This window comes from Chlorocebus sabaeus, chromosome 25, assembly GCF_047675955.1.
Source record: "Chlorocebus sabaeus isolate Y175 chromosome 25, mChlSab1.0.hap1, whole genome shotgun sequence".
In the NCBI taxonomy this organism is placed as follows: domain Eukaryota; kingdom Metazoa; phylum Chordata; class Mammalia; order Primates; family Cercopithecidae; genus Chlorocebus; species Chlorocebus sabaeus.
The window spans coordinates 44,936,810-44,963,062 of NC_132928.1; the positions used below are offsets into that span (position 1 = coordinate 44,936,810).

The 26,253-nt window shown below is 42.6% G+C and overlaps 1 protein-coding gene across 2 annotated transcripts in view; it reads left to right on the top strand.

Annotated features, from left to right (window-relative positions):
- NIBAN1 (niban apoptosis regulator 1) overlaps window positions 1–16,856 on the top strand; it is a 175,802-nt gene extending 158,946 nt beyond the window's left edge. For both annotated transcript variants that reach the window (XM_007989200.3, XM_073011680.1), the window contains exons 10-14: window positions 4,333–4,494; window positions 6,516–6,626; window positions 8,547–8,654; window positions 12,345–12,456; window positions 14,433–16,856. In XM_007989200.3, coding sequence (XP_007987391.2) covers window positions 4,333–4,494; window positions 6,516–6,626; window positions 8,547–8,654; window positions 12,345–12,456; window positions 14,433–15,547 — 1,608 coding nt within the window. In that variant the 3' untranslated portion in view covers window positions 15,548–16,856. The remainder of the gene's footprint in view (window positions 1–4,332; window positions 4,495–6,515; window positions 6,627–8,546; window positions 8,655–12,344; window positions 12,457–14,432) is intronic.
- The last annotated feature ends 9,397 nt before the right edge of the window (window positions 16,857–26,253 follow it).

The window sequence follows — 26,253 nt, forward strand, 5'->3', positions numbered from 1 at the left end:
GACCAAAAGAAAGTACTGCTATGTGATTACAAAGTCAAGCTCCCAAGAACATAAAACAAGATGGAGATAAGCAGTGATTTTTACCATTCATTCAACTGTTTTTACAGAGAGAGAAGCCAGAAATCTGACAGGTAAGAAATCCTTACCTTTTGGCCAGCATGCCAGGCTCTGGGCTCCCTTTCCCTGAGTGGCTCTAGTGACCCAGCTTGCTGCACCATCACGCTGGGGGCCAAGCCACATCATAAAGGAAAATTATTATTTTTTCACTCTGGCCAGAGCAAAATAGTAAAACATAGACATTAGCCACTCTGCTTAGCACCCAATATCAAACTGGCAAGGCTTAAATTTGCCCTCAGATGGCCCTCCTCATCTTTAATCAAACCTCCGACTAGGAGTTTCAAGGCGCGGTCTCTGGGCAAGATGGTTGCCTTGAGTAACGGAAAAGATATGAAAGGAAAATAAGATGAAGGAAAGTATTGCCTGTGGCATTGTGCAGAAGGTGAAGAGCTCAGGGAGGCCAGAGCAAGACCCATTCATTTCAGCGACACTGAAAAGTTCTGATGGCCGCTAGTTAGTAGCGAAAGGATCTTTTCCAGCAGTCTCATCAGCTCTCAGGTTTCCCTCTTTTTGGGGAGGGAGGAAAAAGTTCCCCATGTCCCACGATCCTGTACATGCCTAATCCTGTCACCCACAGCTATCAGCAAAGAGTGTAAGGCAGATTATTTCAAAGAGAATAGCAGTTGACATCCCATAGAGCGAAAACCGTTCCTAGCCAAATGAGAGCCCTCATTTAAAAAATGTACTTCAGTGCAGCTGGGCACAGTAGCTCACGCCTGTTATCCTGGCACTTTGGAAGGCCAAGGCGGGTGGATCACGAGGTCAGGAGATCGAGACCATCCTGGCTAACACGGCGAAACCCCATCTCTACTAAAAATACAAAAAATTAGCCAGGTGTGGTGGCGGGCACCTGTAGTCCCAGCTACTGGGGAGGCTGAGGCAGGAGAATGGCGTAAACCCGGGAGGCGGAGCTTGCAGTGAGCTGAGATCTTGCCACTGCACTCCAGCCTGGGCAACAGAGAGAGACTCCGTCTCAAAAAAAAAAAAAAAAAAGAAAGAAAGAAAGAACTTCAATGCATATTTGTTCATTTGGAACATTCCACTGTAAGTTATGTTTAGTAAGATTTTGCTGTTTCTGTAAGACTTCGCTGCCTCCCAGGCCTAATGTGTAGGCCAGAAGGAACTCAGTTTTCCAGAAATTAAGGAGCCCATTTTTACCTAAAATATTGGCTTTACTCCCAGGTTCTCTTGATTAACTTAGCCAGTGATTTTTCCTACCTAAGCACACAAGAAAAATGAAAAAAGGGGTAGAACACAGAAATCCCTATGAATTTTCAAAAGCCAAATGTTATAACCCCTGCAATATTACGGCTTACTACCAGTTCCTTTCTGACCCAGTCAGATATAAGAGGCCTCTAACTAGATCCAAGCCAGTTAATTCCCGGATCAAATCTGTTCCTGGACCCAGTCCAGTTTCTGTCATAACTACAAACCCAGTTTGGATCAGAAACTTGCTCAAAGAAACTCAGAGAGCTCAAAACACAAATCCATGGAGCTCCAAAATCCTAGAGGGAGCTCACCTGCGACCCCCAGCCGCTCTGAGAGATCAATGGACACAGGTGGGACCTGCAGGTACCTTGTGTGTTCACTCAGCTCTCCTGGGGGTTACTAGAAGCTCCACTTCAGATCCTGCTTCTGACACGATCTGATAAAAGAAAAACTTCAGCCAAATTAAATTTAAAGGAGTTTAGCTGAGCAATGAGTGATTCGCAAATTGGGCAGCCCCTAGAATCACAGCAGATTCACAAAGTCTCCAGGGGTGCCTCACGGTCAGAATAAATTTACAGACAAAGAAGCTAAGGTAATGTACAGGAATCAGAAGTGAGGAATAGAAATAGTGAGATTGGTTACAACTCGGCGTTTGCCTTATCTGAACGCAGTTTGAACATTCAGCAGTCTATGAGTGGTTGAAGTATGGCTGCTGGGACTGGCCAACACTCAGTTATTGTTATAGGTGTATACTACTAAGTTAGGTTTTCAGTTTTGTCTGACTCTTACAGTTTATCCACAAGGACTCAAATATAGAAGTATGGAATCCTTCTCAGGCTATATTTAGTTTGCTTTAACAGATCAATATTTCTCAAAGTATGGTCCCCAGACCAGCAGTGTCATCATCACCTGATTGTTTAAAATGCAAATTCTCAGGCCCCACTGATGATCTGCTAAATCAGAAACTCTAGGGGTAGTGCCAGGAGTTTGTTTTAACAAGACCGCCAGAGGTTCTGGTGTACCCTACAGTTTAAGAATCACTGACAAAGATACAAATTGGCGGTTTGGTTTTATACTTGACATATCATGATGAACATCCTTGTAAGTCAGTAGATAAAACCAGATGCCTCTATTTCTTTTCCTTTATTCTTTATGCATATATGCACATATATAATTGTACATTAACAGACTCACTTTACAGATGTTTTGGGGTTTCTTATTGCAGCCTGTTTTGTTTTACTTGTCTTTATTCTCCCCCTTCCCCAATGCCACCACCTCCCCTCAAGCAACTCGTATTAACAACTTAGCATATGCCATTCTATATTTTCCCCATTCTCATCTAACACATAAAACACACACTTAGAGGCTAGACTTTAGATTGCCTGCTTTAAGAAAAATGGGATTATATTTTATACATTACTCTGCTTATCAGTTTCTCATCCAAAAATACCTCATGAAACTGTTTCCAAGGTAACTGTTTTCGCTCTAAATCTTTCTTTGTAATGGCTGCATGATATTTCATGTATGGATACACCACGATTTATTCATTCACCTCAATATTGCTGGCATTATGAATAAAGCTGTAATATATATATATATTTATATACATACATATGTATACCCACACACACACACATACACGCACATATACCCTGCTGTGTTTATTTCTGTAGTACACATTCCTAGGACAGGATTGCCAGGTTGAAAGTACATTTCTCATGTTAAAAAATGTTTCCATTGCATTTCAAAAAAAGGATTTAAATTTTACATTTCCACTAATTGTGTATGATAGGGACTTTCTCCCCCATATTGCCATCAGCAATAGGTGTTATCATGTGATTAAACTTTTGCCAATCTGATAGGAGCAAAGTGGGAATCCTTTTTCCCTCTCCTGTCTTCTTAATTGATATTTTAAAAAAATAGACACATTCCATTTTGTGAGGAGCTGCAAGTTCCCCAGCATGCTTTTGATCCTTAATTCCACTTCAGTGGACCTCTCTATAACTCACTTCATAAAGGGAGCAGTATTTTCCCTTTAAAGCATAATGAGAGTGGGCCCTTTTAAAATTCCTGTTTAGAGAAACCTAGAAATCTAGATTATCTCTTCTGCGTGAGCTGAAAGTCAGACAGTGCATCCTATATTATTCATATGTATTCTGCCTCATTCCCCCGTTCCCTCTAGACCCTCCATTTTCGGAACCGTTCTTTCTGCCTTCTTCTGCTCCACCCATTCCCCTGTTTATTTTAAACCTCCAGTATCCCCTTTAAAAAATGATTTTAAAATAAGCTTGGAAAACAGAATGCATTCTGTTGCAACGACATTTGTTGATAACACTTTAGGGCTTTCGCACGTGAGGTCTGATGCTGGAAGCCCAATGACCTCATTGATTGAGTGCAAACTAGAGTAGGAGGGACACTAGTTCTTCAAACTGGATACTTCTCCCAGTTCAGGGCTCTGCCTATCCACTTCCCATCCCTTAGCACCTGAAGCAACCTATAGCAGAGGGAAGCCCCGTGGGCCCTGGCAGAGCCTCATAGAATTGTGAGAAACTCTGGCTTCCCTTCCAAAGTCCAGGAGTCCAGGGAGCATCCCAACTCCCTGGGGTTTTTCGAGAGGAGTGTCACTCACTAAAGAAGATTTTGGAAGCCTGGGGGCCCAGCAGCAACCATATGTCAGAGCCTACCTGCCTGGTTCTTGAGCTCTGGAAGTGGGAGCTTGGAGTCCATCAACAGCTTACAAAGACTGGAGTCCCCCTGGGTGCACCCCCGGGTCTTCCTGTCATCCAGTTGGTGTTTCTGCTGGTTTCTGTCCTACCATTACAGCTACCCTAGGAACCCACTGAAGGAGGAAAATAAGACAGTTGAAGGTGTCACAGATGTAGGGATCCGAGTAGTGATTCACTTTAACATGCATTTGATTGTTTAGAATGTATGTAATATGCAATATGTATGCAATACCACTCCTCGATCTGAGGGTGTTTAATGTTTCACTTCACCAAAATGCAGCATCTAGACCGGCTTATGAATCTTCCACTGCATTCCGTGAAGATGGAACCTTGTTATACTAAAGTCAACCTGCTTCACGAGCGCCTGCAGGATCTCAAGAGCCGCTTCAGATTCCCCCACGTCGATCTGGTGGTTCAGAGGACACAGAACTACATGCAGGAGGTGGGTGTGGCAGGGGCATCCCTGGTGGAAGAGCGTAAAGAGAGAGCAGAGAAACGGGTGCTGGCCAGTGAGACTGGCTGCTGTTGTAGCTGAGGGAAATGCGTCGCATCTCTTTAGCCATCATGTTGAGGGAGGACATGTTCAGTCCCTCCACTGGCTTCATCTTCCTTCCATGTGGGTGAACATCATAGACAAGATATAGCTCAGAAAAATAAAGTAGCATTAATTGATAACTACTCGATTTGTCAAATCAGTGCTTTAACCTTGGCTACACGTTGGAATCACCTGGAGGAAATACCGAAGTTCAGGCTGGAGTGCAGTGGCACGATCTTGGCTCACTGCATGCAACCTTTGCCTCCCAGGTTCAAGTGATTGTCTTGCTTCAGCTTCCTGAGTAGCTGGGACTATAGGCATGTGCCAACATGCCTGGCTAATTTTTGTATTTTTAGTAGAGATGGGGTTTTACTGTATTGGCCAGGCTGGTCTCAAACTGTTGACCTCAAGTGATCTGCCCACCTCAGCCTCCTGAAGTGCTGGGATTACAGGCATGAGCCACCACACCCAACCTATATGGTTACTTTTTGATAGAACGTCCCTACCCTGATTCCAGCTGCTTCTAATATGCAGCCAGGATTGAGAACCACTGGCTTAAATTAATTCCGTAATGTAATTAAGAGCAAACCAATCAATCAATCAGTCATAGCTTCATATTTGAATTTCTTGAGTCTGCTTGACAGGTTTCTTTTTTTTTTCATAAGGAACCTTCTCCCCAGTAACAGGAATGAATAGCACAAACTCTTCCCATATTATGGTGTTTCCTAAATGAACAAGGGGTGTGGTCATCAACACTAAAGGACACCATGCCATTTCACACAGATATTCTGAGGAGAGATTACTGTGGGCCAGACACTGTACCAAATCCCACTTCAGGGAGCTTGAGTGAGACAAATTCTTAGATAAATTCACTACAGTGTTGAAGGGATGATAAAGGTATATATTGTGGCCAGGCACGGTGGCTCACGCCTATAATCTCAGCATTTTGGGAGGCCGAGGCGGGTGGATCACTTGAAGTCAGGAGTTTAAGACCAGCCTGGCCAACACGACGAAATCCCATCTTTACTAAAAATACAAAAAAATTAGCTGGGCATGGTGGTGCGCACCTGTAGTCCCAGCTACGTGGACGCTGAAGCACGAGACTCGCTTGAACCCTGGAGGCAGATGTTGCAGTGAACCAAGAGTGTGCCACTGCACTCCAGCCTGTGTGACAAAACGAAACTGTGTCTCAAAAAAAAAAAAAAAAAAAAAAAAAAAAGTATATATTGGATGCTTTGGGATCACGGGCTTGGGGAAGAAAGGAGCATTTTTTTTTTTTTCCATAAAAGTTATGGACAGGATTAAGTGATACATGTTAGCTAACCCTTGAGTTGTGAGGGATGAAAGAGGAAGAAGGAACAAAATTGGGCAACAGTTTAGCAGATGTCTCTTTCGTAATACTGGACCCTGGTGACGGGAACACAGGCAAAGGTGCAGAGAATAAGATACCTGAACTACTTCTGCTTTCTGAGCCATGAGCGTGTCAGCCACTGTCCCCACCCATCCCTGACCCTTCCTGCCTTCCCAGCCCTGCAGAGAGAGGGAGAGAGATGCTGCGGGGTGCTTTACGTCCACTTAAAAGTGGAGGTGCAGCCAAAAACTAGTTGAAGAAGGCTCCAGCCTCATCCCTTAATCAGTGGCTGCAGGTATCGAAGAATAGAAGAGGAGTACCCACAGGAGATGACAGAACGCTTGCTCAGTCCCATGGCCTTGGGTTTTCCAACTTCTTCCTGCTCCCACTGTGGCCACGTGACCATTTGTTTCCCAGTCTTGGTGATGGGGTGATGTTGCTGTGGGTCACCCCCAGAGTAACAGCCGAGGGGACTCATCTCTGATGGCCCCTACTCTCCAAGCCCACTTAGCCAGCCTGTGGTTGGTGATCCCAGCCTCTGACTGTTGTCTGTTTCTGTGTCACTTCTGCTTTCTAGCTAATGGAGAATGCAGTGTTCACTTTTGAGCAGTTGCTTTCCCCACATCTCCAAGGAGAGACCTCCAAAACTGCAGTTGCTATTGAGAAGGTTAAGCTCCGAGTCTTAAAGGTAAAACCGTTCTCTTGTTTGTGGGAAGTATAAAATGAGAACGTGACCCCTGTTTCTTTTGTGAAGTGGAAAATACCATGTTCTCTCCTTCGCTCTAATCTTTCCCCACTCCTTCCTCTCCGAAGTCCAGTGACTTGTCAATCTGCTGTGGTTTCTCCAGTGTGACTTCCATGCCTCTTCTGCCATCTAGTGACCACTGCTAGTCCTCAGTATCATTACCCACAGCTAGAGGCCCAGTGTCCCAGCTTTCATAGAGATGGGACTCGATAAACATTTACTGGCTGTCCACCATAAGTATTGTGTGGGATGTAAAAATAGGCAAGGCACAGCCTCTTTCTTCAAAGAGGTTACAAATATGGTAAAATCCATTAAACTGGCAAATATTTTATTGAAAAATCAAAACCTCATGGCAAAGGAAATACTCCAAGGAAAAGAAACCTACCATATGAAATTGTTTTAAATGTACTTCACCGTAAATGTATATTAAAATAGTTTTAATAATAGGAGCTTGTGCATATGTTATATTTTAAAGGCTTTTACTTGATCCCTACAAGAACTTGTGCATTAACTGGAATATGCCCCCATTGTACAGATGAGGAACTGATTCTGTAAAAGCTAATATGACTTAATTAAGCTCAACAAGCTGGTCAATGGTGAGTTTAAGGATAAACGATCATACACTGATTTTTTTTTAACCGATGTTTTTTTACTGCCTTCTAGTTATCCTAAACAGTGCCTTGGAACAGAAGATCAAAGTCCCACAGAGCCTAAGGGTGGTCTCTGAATTTCGGACTTGATCTTGATGCTTCACAGGCAAGAGGAAACTCTAGCAACCAATTCACTGATATTAAAAATGATACTGATTATGGTAACACACATAATAATGAAATTGCAATGGAAGTAAAAAAAAAAGATAGTGTCAGTGTCAAATGCTTTGGCATATAGAAAGAAAGGAAGAAAAAATGTAGAAAGATGTTCAAATAATAGGACCTCAAGTTTGAAAGAGATTTTGAGTGCCTTTACTTCAACTTCATGTTCAGTGTTCAGCAGGTTCCCTCAAGGGGTGATCCCACTCGTGCTCCGACACCTGCACTGGCAGGATGCTTTTTGCCTTTCAGGATAGCCCATTTGAGTTCTTGACAGCAAGAACATGCTTTCTTATGTTAGACCAAAGTTCTCACCACTGGTCATTCCAGTTCTACCCACTTCATTCATAACCTTCTTCCACGTGGCAGCCTTTGGTTGTTTGAATAAGTTATAACTTGCCCTAAGTTGTTATCTCCAGTATAAACACCTTGGTCTCTTTAACTGTTCTTCACTTGGCCTGACCATTCTTCTCACTGTCTATGACTGTACTCTGATTTATCTGTGATCGCCTTGAAGTGAGATCTAAGATTAAATCCTGGTCTCCATGTTGGGATGTCCAATGCAGAACAGAGAGAATCATCATCTTTCTTGTGCTGGATACTGAACTTCTTTGGTTAACACATCACAGTGTTTATGGAGCCACTAGCCAGGCCTTCTCTTCCCTTGTGGAAATCATTACAACCCACTGACCCTGCTTTGAGGATGTGGAGTAATAGATGATCATGGACCTACCTGGGACAGGAGTAATAAAGTACAAACTCACCCCCCAATTCTATCCCCAACTTCTTTATAATGCAGAAGTCACCACTCTGTTTTGATCTTGCCTCAGTTTCCATATCTGTAAAAGGTAAGAGTGAGATGGATCATTATCAGTTATAAACTGTGCCTGCAGTGTGAGGAGATTACATGGAAAGATCTCTGAGGCCTTGGAAATACAAGAGTTCTCAGACATTAGGGGGAAAAGAGAGGTGAAGTGGGTGGCTGAGTTTTTTGCACAAGCATAAGTCAACAGATTGTAATGTTACTATTTAACATATGTTTCTTTATTGACAGCAATACGATTATGACAGCAGCACCATCCGAAAGAAGATATTTCAAGAGGCACTAGTTCAAATCACACTTCCCACCGTGCAGAAGGCATTGGCGTCCACATGCAAACCAGTAAGGGGATGAGTTACCCTAAAGAGCTTGCTCTTCTTACCTCTGAAGTTCAAACAAGTTCTTTTGTGATGTGTACTGGCAAATAGCAGACTAGACCAGGGAAGGATTGGCAGACATTTTTGTAAATGGTCAGATAGTAAATCTTTTAAGCTTCATGGACTGCACTATTTCTGTTGCAACTATTCAGCTCTGCTGTTGTAGCACACAAACAGCCATTGACTATATATAAACAGACTTTATTTGCAAAAACAAGATGCTAGCCAGATATGCTGACCCCTGGACTAGACAAAATCTCAAAAGGCAGTGATCTGAATTTGAGCCAAACTAGGGGTTGACATAGAATACCTAAGGATACTGGGTGTTCCTCATTATAGTATGACTCATAGGTCCAAGATGTCCTCTGAAACTTGAACATTGCATCCAAAAAAGAGCTTAGCTAACATGATTACAGGATATTTGTTCTGTTAAACCCAGCAATGTTGTTTAGTGAAATCAATGGAACCACTTAAAACCTCTACAAACATTGAGCATCCAGTGAGAGCCATGATTACGAGGGTGTGACTTCATCTGTAGAGCAGAGCAATGGGCCAGCAGAGACTGAAAACAGCTCTGCGAGGAGGTATTATTTATATCCTCATGGTACAAATGAGGAAACCTGAGTGGTTAAGCCACTGAGCCAGGGCCACAGACATGGTGACCACCAGAGTGTGAACCCGGTTCACACTTCCCTGTAACATGATAGGCACTCAGGAAATTGTATCAAGTACTGCTACCACTATTATTATTACTACTTCTGCATTTCAAAAATGATCTATTAACCTGGAACAAGGCCTACTCCCTCTTGGAGCAAATGATAAAGAGGTTTTTGGCAGCTCAAAGAGTCTCCAAGCACTGGAACATTAAAATCCTTTGCATGAGTTATTTTACTGCAGACATTTCTTTGGTCATTTTTATAGTCTGTAAGTGTTGTTTTTCTTCATATCATCATCAGCATATTAGATGTATTTGGCATTTATTTCTGGGGCATGGTTCTTTAATAGGAAAGGATTTGATTAAGCCAAGGGATTGACCCTTGACCTTACATGGCAGAGCAGTTCAGCAGCCAAATGATGATGGTCACCACTGCTAGGTGGGTTTGCACACAGATGTTCTGCTTAGAATTTTTTTTTTTTTTTCAATCGCAAAGGCAGTTTGGGGGCCTCAAATCCGCCTTCTTTCAGGAGAAAGGTAAGGAGGTTCTCCTTCTCATCTGCTCCCCTCTTTCTAAGCATCAACAGAGTGTGCTGTGCCCAATCTGTAAGAGGCTCTTGTAATTTTTTAATCAGGAGGCATTGATTTCAAAAGAGCCTGTGACCCAGAGTTTTTGGTAATGGAGGATATTATATCAGCTTTAAGAGCTTTTTAAAAATCTGGATTTGCAGAATAGATGAATGAGGGGATTATCTGCTTCCTAGAAGGAGTCTTTATTTTGCTAAAGTGCATTTCCCTTGGCTCTATAAGTAGCAGCTTCTTAGATCTGTGGTACTCAACCTCAGCCAGAGCTATGTATTAGAATTGTCTGAGGAACTGTGAAGAAATGATTCTGACTCCCCAACACCTACCTTCAGGGATACTAAATTAATTGGCCGAGGGAAGTAAACCTATGGCCCTGTTCAACCAATTCAACATAGAAGACCTGTTTTGTAAAGTTGGTCACTTCATGACAGTGTACATGTCCATAGAAAGTACTCCTTCCCACAGAATTATTTAGCTGGTTGAAAATTTAAAGGCCTACTGTTTATTGAGTCAGCAAATATGTATTAGATGTGTATCACATATGATCCAGGCATTATGCCAGGCCAGCATCCCTGCAGTTCTGGAGTTCATGGTAGAGAGTGGGAGACAGGCAAACAGGACGCCATGTGAGGAACTCAGCAGTTGCCTCATGGGGAAGAGTTCCAATGAAAGTGCCAAACTCTGCTTCTGCAGCCAGGAAGGACTTCCAGAGTCATGCTTTCACCCAGTCCTGAGGGATGAATGACAATCAGGGGGATAGGAATGGGAGACCACATGGGAAGGATGAAAGGGTGTTGCAGGCATGAGTCTGTGCCTCTTGTTTAGCAGAGGAAGAGACAGAGGCACAGAGCAGTGATGTGGCTCACCAAGGTCCCATGTCTAGTCCAGGGCAGTCTCCAGTCTCCTGGGCAATGCTTTTCTCAAATCTGTGCAACAGTCCTGTCTCTAGACCCTCTAGGGGCCATTGAAGCTCATGTCTCTTCAATCCTTTGCCTTTCTTCTTGGTTGGGTATAAAGGAACCCATTATTACCCACTGTGATCTGGGCTACAGTGCCCCAAAGTCCTAGCACTGAGAGTTGTCTGAGGTGGTGCTTCTGATCACCTGCTGTAAATACTGTCCTTCCAGGCAAGAGACCACAGATCCCATGGTAAGTCCCTGATTTTCTAAGAGCCACATGTGGAAAGCCGTGCCCCAGCACCACCAGGTGCAAGGATTACCGAGTTAATCACTGGGATATAATTTGGTACATTTTGATCCCTGCCCTGTCCTCATGCTGATAAAAGGCAAGCCATTTGGAAACCCTTGGAAAAGAGGGAGAGTTAAGGGTTGCACCATGCCTGGGCTATCCTAGAAGGAATCAGTGAATGTCAGGGCCAGTTGAAGAGAAAGAAATGTTTCTGAAGAGCCCTTGAGTAGAGATTCTCCCAACCCCCAAAGTGGCCCCATTCTAGTTAAGTTAAGCGTACATCTACCCTATGACCCAACAACTTCACTTTTAGGCATATGCCCAACATGAACAAGCCCTAAATCCACAAAAAAATATATATACAAGAATGTTCACAGCAATTATATTTATGGTTGAAAATTGAAAAACAATCTCAATTTTCATCAATGTGAGTGCAGATAAACAATTTTTGTTTATCCATATAATGAATACTACTTAACAATAAAAAGGAATGAGCTACTGATAGATGTAGCAACATAGATGAATCTCAAAAACAAACGCAAAATAATTATGATTTCATTTCTATAAAGTTCAAGAACAAGCAAAAGCCAATCTATCATGATAGGTATAAAATCAGTGCTCATATCTTGAGGCGTACACTCTGGAAAGGGGAGTGGGGGAACTTTGGGGATGATGGAAACGTTCTCCTTCTTGATCTGGGTTATGGTTACGTAGGTAATATTTACATATTTAAAATCATTGAGCTGTACTTATCTGTACATTTTACTACATATAACATACCTTGGTAAAGTGCTGTTGTAATTTTTTAAAAAAAGGAAGAAGGAAACATCTTAGTGATGAGGGAAAAAAAGGAGGCTCCAAACCTACTATTGAGGCCTTGAGATGATTAAAAAAAAATCACTGCTGTCTTCCCCCATGAAGTGCATAAAATGCGTGGCCAGTACAAGGAAAGGGAAAGGAATCACCAATGACTGAGTGAGTTCTGCACCTTATCATGGACAGTAATAGATGTGTTGAGGTCAGGCATGGTGCCTAGACAATGAATTGAATTGAAGGGAACCCAGTAAAATATTGTTGAATTGAGTAATTTGCCCCTGGGCCAACATTGTCCTTCTCCCATGCCCTCCAAGAAAGGAATCATGAGTGGGAATCGTCCTTTCTGTATCTCCTCTAAGAACAGGCATCTCATGCCTTTTTGTCTTTATCTTCTTATCTCTTGCTCTCCAGGAGCTTCAGAAATATGAGCAGTTCATCTTTGCAGATCATACCAATATGATTCACGTTGAAAATGTCTATGAGGAGATTTTACATCAGATCCTGCTTGATGAAACTCTGAAAGGTAAGGAAGGTTACCTGGTGCTGCAGGGACTCTCCGTAGAGGGGAGCGTCCCTGAAACAGGATTCTGTATGGCCAGTCTGGAGGAAAAGAGAAGAGGAAATGGACATTGGTGAGGTGGGGAGACAGTGAGGAGAGGGAAGGAAAGAAGGAAGAATACTAACCTTCATTGCACACACTAAGCTGGCACTTTAGATATTATTTTCCCTTTTTAATACAAAAATATGAATGCTGTGAGATGGGAATTTTAAGTTTCATTTTACAGATGAGCAAGTTGAGGCTTAGTGAGATTAAATCTCGGGTCTCTCATGAAGAGCTGTCTTCCTCTTGCTATTCCAGACAGAACAAAGGGAAAAGGGATTTTCTTAGGCACAGGCTTATAACTGCCCCTGCCCCCCACTCACCAAAGCTGAGAACAGGCAATTCCAGCAGCAAGGCTTGTTAATGGCTCTCTCAACACATGCCTAGCCTACGCTCAGCCAGACACAAAAAGGTGCAGGGTGATGACACAGTGTCATGCGAGTCTCGGTAGGACCCTGGCACCCGGTATATCCTCAGGAATCCCTTGCCTGGGATTGGATTGTGGATAGGAAAACTTGTTAAAAATATGCTGGAGGGCCAGGCATGGTGGCTCACGCCTGTAATCCCAGCACTTTGGGAGGCTGGGGCAAGCAGATCCCTTGAGGTCAGGAGTTTGAGACCAGCCTGGCCAACACGGTGAAACCCCATCTCTACTAAAAATATTTAAAAATTAGCTGAGCGTGATGGTGCATACCTGTAATCCCAGCTACTCCAGAGGTGAGGTAGGAGAATCGATTGCACCCAGGAGGCAGAGGTTTCGGTGAGCCGAGATTGTGTCACTGCACTCCAGCCTGGGTGACAGAGTGAGACTAGGTCTCCAAAAAAAAGGCTGGAGAGGGCCATCATCAAACCGTGGGCCTGAAACATATCTGATCTCCTTTGGGAAGGTCTTAAGTATCACAAAAGACCTTCCTCAATGAAAACTGGCCAAGCACAAGCCCCAGGTCCCAGTAGCTAATTCTAGGGAATCCAGTGAGGTCAGGAGTATGGAGATGCCAGCACAGTGTCTACACAAAGGAATGGCTCAGCCAAGGCCACTGCCAGCCCACCATGGGCACCTTTGGGTGATTGAGAAAAAGACTCCTTTCCTCCAGACACATTATTGCTCTCTGTTAGAAAATTGTCACAATATACTGATTTTGTTAGAGAAGGAAACTCTGCAGCTAGCTGCTGAAAAGTTATGCTGAATACACAAATCTATACTGTCTTTGATATGAATGGCAGCCCTGGGATGTGATATTTTTGGGCACTAGAGCCCCTGCACTGCCACAAGTAGGAGGCCCGTGGTCAAAAATGTCACCTACTGTTGTTGTTCTTATTTGATTTGCCCCTCTGGTGGCCTTTGAAACTGAGCTAGATGCACACGGATCTTCATTTCGGCCCTCTCCTCTGCATGTGCAGTACTGAGTACCTATTACACATTTAGGACTGTACTGCAAGGTAAAGCAGAGAAGTGTAAGGCCTGCCCCTGCCCTAGAGGATTTCAGTCCAGGTGGACAAACTGAAGCCAGCCATCTTAGCAGCTAATAAAATGTGCTGGGGCCTCCCTGAGGGATATAGGTGATACTATTGCAGACCCTGAGTGTCTTGAAAACAAAGGCTATAGTTTATTCATCTCTGCATTCCCAGGGCTTGTCCCATGTTAAATGCCCTGCAAATATTTGCTGTTTGAATAAATGAATGAACGAATGAATGCTACGGAGGCTCAGAGTTTGGAAAGAGTTGACAGTCTTTGGTCATCGGGGAAGGCTCCCTGGATGTAAACTGGGTCTTGAAATAGAGAAATTTGGATAGCCAGAGAGGCTGAGAGAGGACTTTGGCTTCTCAATAAAATCAGAAAATCCAGGCTGACTAGGGCAGAGTGTTAATACCATATTTTGTTTTCTGATATCTCTCAGTGATAAAGGAAGCCGCTATCCTGAAGAAACACAACTTATTTGAAGATAACATGGCCTTGCCCAGTGAAAGTGTGTCCAGCTTAACAGATCTAAAGCCCCTCACAGGGTCAAACCAGGCCAGCCCTGCCAGGAGAGCTTCTGCCATTCTGCCAGGAGTTCCGGGTAGTGAGACCCTCAGTAACGAAGTATTCCAGGAGTCGGAGGAAGAGAAGCAGCCTGAGGTCCCTAGCTCATTGGCCAAAGGAGAAAGCCTTTCTCTCCCTGGGCCAAGCCTACCCCCAGATGGGACTGAGCAAGTGATTATTTCAAGAGTGGATGACCTCGTGGTGAGTCCTGTGGCAGCAGAGGACACGGCAGGACTCCCGGGTACACGTTCATCAGAGCTGGAGCTTGGAGGGACCCTTGAGGGTGAAGAACCCGCCCAGGAAGAGCCAGAACCCATCGCTGCCTTAGGTTCTTTGAAGGAGCTCAGAAAGTTGCTGACAGCATCCATGGAAGTACCAGTGGACTCTGCTCCAGTGATAGAAGAAGATAAGAATGGGGAGAGTCACCTTCCCCAAGAAAATGAAGAAGAAGAGGAAAAAGAGCCCAGTCAGGCAGCTACCACCCATCCGGATAACTGTGAAGAAAGTGAAGTCAGTGAGAGGGAGGCCCAACCTCCCTGTCCCGAGGCCCATGGGGAGGAGTTGGGGGGATTTTCAGAGGTAGGCAGCCCAGCCTCTCCGCGAGCCAGTGGAGGCCTCACCGAGGAGCCCCTGGGGCCCGTGGAGGGGGAGCTCCCAGGAGAGGCCTGCACACTCGCTGCCCATGAAGGAAGCAAGTGCACCGAGGACGGGGAGGCCTCACAGCAAGAGGGCTGCACTTTAGGTTCTGACCCCGCCTGCCTCAGTGAGAGCCAGGTTTCTGAGGAACAGGAAGAGATGGGAGGGCAAAGCAGCGCGGCCCAGGTCACAGCCAGTGTGAATGCAGAGGAGATCAAGGTAGCCCATGTTCATGAGTGTCAGTGGGTGGTGGAGGATGCTCCAAACCCAGATGTCCTGCTGTCACACAAAGATGATGTGAAGGAGGGAGAAGGTGCTCAGGAGAGTTCCCCAGAGCTGCCCTCAGAGGAGTGAAAGGGACAATTTGGCTAAAGTCTTTCTCTGAACAAAGCCAAAGGGTTATAGGGGTACACTTAGGGGTTGCATGTAAGCTGTTACCAAAAAATGTTTAAGTATATTCTGAATTTGAATAATAAAACCAGAGGAAATGCACACAGGGCATGAGCAACTGAGGCAAACCTTTGTGGAAATGAATTGTTCTACCATGAATTTTTGCTTTAGTATTTTAATAAGAATTACAAAGGCAATGGCGTACTTGGGGTGAGAGGGAGCTGAGGATGTCTGAGGAGGGAATAGTATTGCAGGGAAGACAGACGAGAAAACAGTAGGATGACAGTTTTGAATATATTCTTTACCTTTCAGTGGTGCAATCTTCTTATGCACTTTAAGGCTTTTTAATTTTGTTTGAGAATGCAAATGTATACTATAAGTCTAGCTTTACTATCTACTATGCCTACTTCACCATCTCTTAAGGACTCAGCATTTGTCCACAGTCAGGCTGCAAGAGAGGGTAGGTCATGAACAGTCACCCTCGCTGGCTGTAGCTCCACAGAGGCAATCACGCCCAATAGATTCAGAAGAAGCTAAGCGGAAATGGAGGGCGGAAGGTGTGATCTGTGGGACTATCTGGGCCTGTTACTCTTCCTGCTATCGATTTCTTATTAATTAATCTTGATGATTCTTATTAATTAATCACATTTTCAGGAAATTCAGATGAGGCAAGAAAACTTTATTGGCCTGGGTAAGCCTGAAAGCATTCCAAATTAGGCTTAGACTGTGCAAAGGGCTTAGCTAAGTTATCGAGCTTAAAGCCCATCAATTAAACAAACATTATTTGAACAGTTACTGCATGCCACGCACTGTGTTGGGCTTAGTAATAAAAAAAAAAAAAAGATAAGGTGCTCATTCTAGCATAAATTAAAAGGTCCAAGGGAATTTAATCAGGAAGAAAACATATGCCAATTTTCAAACTATGGCAGCGTTTTTTTTTTCTCTTTCCATTGAAACAGTCCTAGTTCATTCCCAGAAGGGCACAAGATGAATGAATAAATAAAGACAAAGGCCAAGATGTATGCCCTCAAGTTCCAAAGATGTTACCAAAAGCTGAAATCATTAGTTTGGTCATTCAGCAAGCTAATTGAGTCTCTGTTATATACCAAGCACTGGGGATACCATGTTGAAAAAGAACTTTGTTCCTTCCTCTTAGAACTTACATTTTAATGGAAATAGACAAAACACATCTTCTTAACGGATGGTGACCTCTAACCATTAATGTTGAAAGTGGAAGAGACTTACTTCCAAAAGATTAAAAGGAGTTGTTCTTTTCTCCTTCAGAAAAATAGCAGATCATTTCCTAAAATCTCCAGTCCCAGGTATTACATCTTGGTTTCCTTCCCCCACTTTTTATTTTATTTTATTTTATTTTATTTTATTTTATTTTATTTTATTTTATTTTGTTTTGTTTTATTTTATTTTATTTTATTTTATTTTATTTTATTTTATTTTATTTTATTTTATTTGAGATGGAGTCTTACTCTGTCACTGAGGCTGCAGTGCAGTGGTGTGATCTCGGCTCACTGCAACCTCTGCTTCCTGGATTCAGGAGATTCTCCTCTCTCAGCCTCCCAAATAGCTGGAATTACAGCCGTGTGGCACCACTCCCGGCTAATTTTTGTATTTTTGGTAGAGATGGGTTTTCACCATGTTGGCCAGGCTGGTCTCAAACTCCTGACTTCAAGTGATCCACGCATCTCGACCTTCCAAAGTGCTGGGATTACAGGTGTGAGCTACCTGGCCCCTCCCCAAATTTTAATATCAGATCTCAACATATTTGTTGAGAACTTGTTTAGATCATCACTATCAAGTAAATTTATATCAGTTCTTTAGAGCATTTGCTTCACACACAGTTCAACCATTTAACCAGAAATTAAAATATCACCCTCTTCAGCCCTCCCATGAAGAATTTCTAGGTCATAAACATGAATAATAATCAGTATCTGTATAATATCATATTTAATTGTTGCAACTTTTCTTGGAGTGTTTAGATCCTCATGTCTTTAAGGGATCCCACCATAGGTGAAGAAAGTAAAGGCCACTTCTCCCTCAGTCTCTGCTTTCCGCAGTGCTCACTCATATCCTGGCATTTAGCATGGTGTGTTGAAATTAGGTTTACTTCCTGCCTTTCCAAGAGGCTCCTCTCTTAAAGGACAGAAACTAGGATTTAGTCATCATCTGTGCTTCCTGCTAGAAACCCACAGCCTTGAATAATGGCTTCCTGCCTCCTTGAGTCACTTTAATATCCCTGGTGCAGAGGACCTGGCATGCATCAGGCTGCTCGGTACATGTGGGAACTGGACACCCAGAACGCTGCTGTGCTGGGGCTATTGGGGCCTGCTGTTAGGCAGAGAGACGTTTTGAATTGGGCTTTCTGCCCTTGTTGAGTTTTCTCTTAAGTAAAGTCCAAAGTCCAAGGGGCAGATGGCCAGATGCACTGCCCAGTAAGGCAGGAAGCCAAAGAAGCAGTGCCCGGCCCCACAAAGACTGCCCGACTCCCTGAGACGGTAGTGTGGAGTCCCAGCCCAGGCGGACCTCACACCGGAGCTTCCTGGCTTCCTTTCTTTGCTGAATGCAGGGCTTCTTGCACCCCCTGGAAAGCTAAGAGATTTTTTTCAACCCTAAAAGAGAGTACATTTCACTGCATTGGATGGATGAACATTAATGCCCTAAATTATTCATCATGTAGGTTAGGGAGGACTGGGCACTATTTGACAGGATGTACTCCAGAATATAATCAAAGAATTTTCTGTACATATTTCACTAAAGACAAGTTATTGGGCTGGATGCGATAGCTTACACCTATAATCCCAGCACTTTGGGAGGCTGAGGTGGGGGGGTCACTTGAGCCCAGGAGTTCTAGACAAGCCTGGGCAGCATAGCAAGATCTCATCCTTACAGAAAATAATAATGGTGTGTGCCTCCAGTTCTAGCTACTTGGGTGGTTGAGGCAGGAGGATTGTTTGAGTGAGGGAAGTTGAGGCTGCAGTGACTATGATTGTACCATTGCACTCCAGCTTGGGCAACAAAATAAGACCCTGTCTCAAAAAAAAAATAAAAATAAAAAAGACAAGTTTTCTAGAATAAGCAGGATAATTGTTAAATTTGAAGATGGAACAGGAAACTAGAGTGCATTTAAAATACTCTGTCTTCATTTTAACAAGATGAATGGAAAAACTTCATATCACTATGAGTTTAGTTTGCTTTTCATACAGACTTGTACGTGTCATTTCAGTAGTTTCCAGATTGGAGCAAGGTTATTCTGATCTAAATGAACAGCATGAAAAGCCTCTGTGTGCCACTCTGGGGATCTCTCGTATGGGCAAAGCCATTAGAAATGCATAAAACCTCGAGACATGGTTTTTGGCAAAAACTCCATGACTTTAAACTAGTTCTTTTACTACTGACCTTTCACAAAGAAAAAATATTTTCCTTGAAAAAAATTGGGTTTGTCATTTTTTCCCTTGTAGCTTTGAGCAGAGACACAAGTGCCTTGCATTACACATAGTAAACTTTTTTTTTTGCATTACACATAGTAATCTTTTCCAAAAAGATTTTAGAGACTACCAGGGTAAGATTCCAACTTGTACAAAAGCTTTCTGGCTTTACATTTTTTATTATAAAAATTCTCAACTCTGGTTTTGTAGTCTTCTATATTGGAGCTAGTGATTTCAAAAGGTTTCACAGTTCCCCAAGACAAAAGTGATTTTTGTTCATTATAATAAGGTTAAGTGATATGTGATTCATAGCAATTTTGATGTGGAGAAGGGAAGGGCATCACTGACTTAATAATAATAGTTTCACTCGGTGCAACAGTTGGCAACATGTGCCTTCACACTTCACCATAAAGAGATGGGTTTGAGGGTTTGCCTTCTAAAGTCTGCAATTTCAAGAAAAAAAATCGACACCATGGATTGACTTTTCTGGTCACTATATAAAGCAAATAAACTTAAAACACTTTGTAACCATGTATTTACTCTGCCAAGTGCCTATATTCCAATAAAATGTTCATCCTTGAAGAGCCGACCAGATGTCATTTCTTTGGAAGGAGGCTGGTTTCATCTTTTAAGCAGATGTCACACTTGAGTGGGGAGGTACAGCCCTCTGAAATGAAAAGGTGAGTCACTCTTGCTGTATCATGGAACTTTTACTTTTCTGTTGTCAGAAGGAATCTGCAGGGAAGCCACGTAATGTCAGGTGTAATTATGCTTTGATAATTCGTATGCTTATGTCTCCAGGAATTGGATCACATTCATAATACAGCAGTGGGCAATTACTCTTGATGTAACTGAACTGCTGTTCAAATTTAAATTTATTTTCAGTGGGTAACATTGAGCAAAACATTCATTCTTTCTGTAATTATAGATAAGACAGTATGTATTTGCCATGTCCACAGTTGCTCATTTATCCGTGGATTCATTCGTCAAAAAAATAATGACTGGTCACCTCTTATAAGCAGGCACTGCAGTGGGTGGTGGAGAAACAAGTGAACATAGTAGACATGATCCCTGACATCAGCAAACTCAAATTCTCAGTGTGGACCTGGCCAGGGAGAACCCCAAATGAGTATTCACTTCCTCACCTGGCCTACATCTTGTCTATAATCTCACCTTTAACACCAACAGCTTCAGGCGAGAGAGGAAGAAACATTGGAGAAATCAAGTCCACCAGTGAGGGGGCACTTGGTGTGGCAATCATTCCTTCTCCCCTTCCATACCAAACTTCCAGGATGCAAGAATCACTTTCATTGTGGCCCCCTCAGACCTTCTTCCACTTAGAGCTAAAATTCAGATTGGAATTAAGGGATAGGGAGTTGATTTGAAACTGTTTGCAGAGTTTTTTCTGAGGTCATATGTTTATTGGGTATGGCTTGGACAAGATCCATGAGTCTTGGGAGGGTCAACTAAAGCTACTCTCTCCTCAGCCACACTTGGAGCCGCCCCTGCTTGAACACCACTGAATCTTTGCCACATTCTTCCTTTTGCCAAAAACATCTGGCTCTCTCATCTCCATCTGGCCAATTCCCACTTTTCCTGTAAGCGTCAGGGTAAGTCAGGCTAAATCCACCCTGCCCCCACAGCCAGTAATACTTTTCTGAACTCTCACCCTAATTTTCTTGCCCACTTCTGGTCATCCTCTCTCACTCCACTGCAGCATTTACCTTGCCTGTGCCTTTGGGACAGGTACCCTGTCTGTAATCTTTGTAATCATAGCGAAGGAATACAAAGCTCCATAGCAAATGTTTAATGCATGTTGAAGGGGCTGGGCGCAGTGGTTCACACCTGTAATCCCAACACTTTGGGAGGCTGAGATGGACAGATCACTTGAGGTCAGGTGTTCGAGACCAACCTGACCAACATGGCAAAACCCCGTCTCTACTAAAAATACAAAAATTAGCTGGGTGTGGTGGCAGGCCCCTGTAATTCAGCTACTCAGGAGGCTGAGACAGGAGAATCACTTGAACCTGGGAGGCGGAGGTTGTAGTGAGCCGAGATCATGCCACTGCACTCCAGCTTGGGTAACAGAGCGAGACTCTATATCAAAAAAAAAAAAGTTGAAGGAATAGATAAATAGCATCCACTCCAGATGTAGGAGTCAAGTGGAGATATAGCTGATGACCCCTCAGCATGCCATAAGTGGCTGTGAAGTTGGTAACTTTATTTACCCTCAGCCTACTGGGAGAGTTCCATTTCAGTGATGAAAACTGACCATATGCTTATGCATACCCACACCTCTGGGAGGAGCTTCAGAGCCAAGTTACCCCCAAGTCAAGCTAGCTATCAAAACTATGAGCTGCTTCCTAGTTCTCAGGGCAGTGGCTGCCACTGGATTTTCTTAAGGTCTCTATGATGTAATCAATGCAAAAAGTTAAGAAGGTCACCCTTGAATTGCACCCAAGTCTGCAAAACACAAGCAGATGCCCAAGAGTTCATGGACAGCATCTACCTCTGGCAAGCTCTTCTCTTGTGGATGGGCAGGGAACAGAGAAACAGATATGGTCCCCGCTTTTTAGGGAGCTCAGTCCATTTGGGAAGATTGAGAAGCAAATCATGGTTCTGCAAGAAGCAGAGGAAGGGTTCTGGCAGCACAAATGTAGGGCTGCTCCTCAGTCCACTCAAGAAATGTCAAGTTTGGTTGTTGAACTTTTTTTTTTTTTTTAAGTTCTAGGGTACATGTGCACAACGTGCAGGTTTGTTACATATGTATACATGTGCCATGTTGGTTTGCTGCACCCGTCAACTCATCATTTACATTAGGCATTTCTCCTAATGCTATCCCTCCCCCAGCTCCCCACCACCCAAAAGAACACATGGACACAGGACAGTTGTTGAACTTCTTAAGCCTGCTCTTTATTTCTTGCCTCCTTTATCACTTCTCTATCATAAACCAACATCCAAAATCCAGCTGCCTACCCTGAAGGTGACTTTTACCAAGACCCCTTTATGGCAGCCCCACACACTCTCCAGGAATCAGGGTCCTCTAGGAATGCTGCTCCAGACCTCCTGCAGATTCCGTTGTGTTTTTCCACTTCTAGACTCCACACAAAGCAGTATATATGTATAGTAGCAAGAACTCCCTTTGTGTTAGCAATTCCAAATTGGGATGAGGGAGTAACAAGACACAGTTGGGGTGGGGAAATGAAGGAATTCCTACAAGACGCAGAGGTGATTTTGAAGCTAAGAGGTGGCTTCTCCTGGTGAGACTTCAACTTTCCCCTCCTTGCTCTCTCTTTATTCTGTGCTATTGCCTGGACTACGTGGGGAACAGCTTTTGTGTACACTGGTTTGAGAAAGATCATATGAAGGAAAAAAGGAAGGTGTTTCTATTTCCATCTATTGGAGGCTTCACTTTTTTTTTTTTTTTTTTACTTGTGTGACTGGTTTATTGAATAATATTAATTCCATGGGATAACAGCCATGAAAGAGTTTTATCTTTCTGCAATTACTAATCTCACATGTGCCCTGCTGAATCTCTTTGCACTCGTAGCAGACCCCTTTATAATATCTTGGACAGCTATCATAATTTCCTGGTCCCCCTTTCTTTTTAAAAACTTAAAAAATAAACCAAAAGCAACTCAGCATATTCTAGTTGGAAATTTCCATCTCATTTCCATGTCAAGGCCAAGCTTTCATCTAAGAACTTGGGGTTGGGAGGTAGACTTTAGTTCTTTCATCCCCATTTCCTCTGCCCATTTATCACAGGGAGGGGCTTAAGGGTGTGATCTGTCTATCGCTGCCCTTTCTTAAGTTTTGAATCACTAAATCTTTTATTCAGTTGTTAGAATAGATGGTGTTCTCCATGTACCATTTGTCAGTCAGGATTCATTCATGGATTCATCAGTAGACATCAATAAATATTTTTAATTAACATCGAATAATATCTATTGATCTCTACTAATGTGCTGCAGACTCTGCTAGGCCCTGGGAATACAGTGGCAAACAAAACAATCAGCCCTTACCTTCACTACATTCAGACTTCTGAGTAATCTTTTCTGTACTAAAATTTTCAATTATTCAACTTAAGGGAGATACTCTTAATGTAAATGAGCCTCTCTCCCTTCTCAAATTGCATTTTGGAATTCTTCACTAAGTCACCTACAAACTTGGTTAACTTTCCTTGAGATTCTTTATGAGAAAGTTGTATGGCTGTCAACTCACTGTGTTACCTCGGGTTAACCACGTAACCTTTACAAGAATTCTTTTCTTTGTAGAACAAGAATAATGGCACCCACATCACAGAATTATTATGAGTATTAAAAGAGATAATGTGTAATAGACATTTAAGCACAGATGAATAAAGTGAGTGTCAGAGAAGTCAAGCCACTTCCTGAAGGTGACATAGCTAGTAACTAGTGGAACCAGGCGTGTCATATTGCAATTGATACAAAACGAAACCACTCCAAAACTCAGCACCTCCAAACAGTAAGCTCAAAAGACTACAGGTCAAGCACCAGGTGCCTGGCTTGCTCTCTCAACATGTTTGGGAATTGGCTGGCTATATGTTGGTCTAGCCTTGCCACAACTGGGACAACTGGGCTCTACTCCATGTGGTCTCCCAGATTTCAGCAGGCTAGTCCAGGCTCCTTTTGGTAGAAGCAAGGTTGAGAGAGAGAGAGAGAGAGAGAGAGAGAGAGAGAGAGATTGACAGAGAAAGAGGAAGTAAAAGAGTTTTTGAGAGCTGGGCTCAGAACTAGGGCACTGTCACTTCCTCCATGTTCTATTGGCCAAAGCAAGTCACAAGGCTGACCGAGGTTCAAGGGATGGGAAGAGGTGCAAAGTCATATTGCATTGGACATGAGTCCAGGGAAGCCATCCACTGGGGCCATCAGTGCAATCTGTCTACCTCTCCAGGATTCAAAGGACTCCCATTTGCCTCTAAAACCCATACTCTTGTTTCCATACTATACTAACTATAAACACTCACATGTAAAACCTTGGTCAGTCTCACACACTTCCCCAGTGCCTATTCGCTGCTCTAGTCAGACTCACCATGAGGTGAACAAAACATAATTGTTTCCAACTCCAAGCCTTTGACCTATTAAAGAATCTTAATTTTTGTACTAGTTTTGAAATTAAATTTTCTATTGAAAATAACTTTAAAAACTGATAAACATTGTAAGAAGAAAGATCTAAAGAGTTTTTTCCTTCCTAACTTAGCAACAGAATTCACATCACTTATATACTGCTTCAGTTCATTATAACGAGATCAGTGGTCATGGTCAAAATGTTAATTCTCTCAAGGTCAGTGAGAAAATTTGACCTGTGACAAACATAGTTTATAATTTCAAGTAAAGAAGCACAATTTTCTCCAAGAAACATGCTAATAACAGATGCAGTGTTCTATAGGAAACAATTGTAATGTTCGGAAAAGTTTACAGTCCTTGGGTGATAACTATAAACATAAACCCAATTTTGAAGGAAAACTCTTGTCTCCAAAGTAAAGCAAAACAAAAGAAAACAAAAACTAGCTAGAAACTCAGTCTTTGCCACCAAACAAATAACGATCTTACATACAACCTTTATCCTGTCTGGTTAATAATCTTTATTTTTTTGTAATCCTAATAACTGATTTGTAAATATCCCTCACTCCTCTCCTTCGCCTGTTAAAATATAACTCCTAGGATATAATATTCTTAAAAGCACTTTACCAGATTTTGCCCTTCTAGTTTTCTCACTAGAATATTGTTGTCCTAGTGATCTACTTCTTTTAAAATTTTACTTAAGGCTGAATACAAGATTTTGAGGCTTAATACCAATTTTATTTTTTATAACAATTTTATTCCCCCTCTTGTAATATGCCATCTTACCAAGAATGCTTTTTCCTTTTCCTGTCTGCCCAACACGTAGACCACATCAGGACTCATATTCTGTTCCGGGCATCATTTCAAGCCTCCTTTCTATGAATCCCATTGGCTATTATATCTGACAACATTGATTTTGGCATTTATGTACCACCAAGAAATTTGTAATAATTTCTCGTGTGTTTTGACTCCTGACCAGATGGTAAGCTTTTGAAGGACAGGAAGTTTTCCCTGCATGTCTCGACACTCAATGTATTCACAGAATCATAAACTCTTAGAGTTGAGAGATATTCTAAATTTCATTCAATGCAAATGCATTCATTGTTCTTGCATTTCTCCTTCAAAATTTTCCTGCTAAGTGGTCATTGCCAAGAATGGGGAATTTACTATCCCCCTAAGGAGGAGCACATCCCATTTTCAGACAAATTTAATAGAGAGCAAAAATATTGCCCTCCCATTCTCCGCTCTTCCTCCACCACCATTTCCGACCATAATTTTTATTCCTTAGATCCAATTCTGTCCAACAGGGTTGTATACAACATTCTAATGAGAGCTTTCAAACATCTCCAAACAACTCAGACCCCTTCTTCAGGATCAATATTCCAAAGACCTTCCCTTTTTTTATGTGGCATGGCTTTGAGTCCCTATGTTGAGTGTTTTTACAAACAAATTCCTTGTTTATTCTTTTCTTCCTTGAAGCAGTTCCCTCAAATTACCCCTCCTCTCCCTCAATAACTTCTATGTCATAGTCTAACACATTTTCTCTTGAGGATCATCTCTCCCCAAACCCAACCCAGAGTAAGGCACCTTTTTTCATTTCCTTCCTTGCTGTCTTCAAAGGAATGCAAGGAGCAACTTTTTTTTTTTTTTTTTTGGCAAAGCTTTTGCTTCCAAGCACCCTTATAGGAAAATAAATGAGATAAAATAATAAAAACTCTACAAGTTACAGAAAATGAAAAGTTCTTATATTTAAGTTTCCAGGTCTACTATATTTTACTCCTTCTGAGGAGGTAAAAGGAAGACTTGGTTGTCAGTTTGCTACTTATCTGTAAAGGTAGGGCGCACCAACATTCCCCCTACTTCTGAACCCAGCTTGTCAGGCCATATGAACCCATTCCTTCAAGAAATCACCTCCCCTCCAGAATACAGTTCAGGAAAAACAAGTACTTCAATGGTTAAATGGTTAAATGTTATAGATATGGGCTTCCAGGCTGCAATCTCCACTGGATTATCTTACCTAGGAACAAGCTTAACATTTTATTCTTCCTCTTAGAAAGCTTTTTGTTGTCTTCTGGGCATTTATTAATCAAATTTTCACCAAAACCAAAATAGATATATAAAACAAGAGCTCAAAAAACGTCAAGGG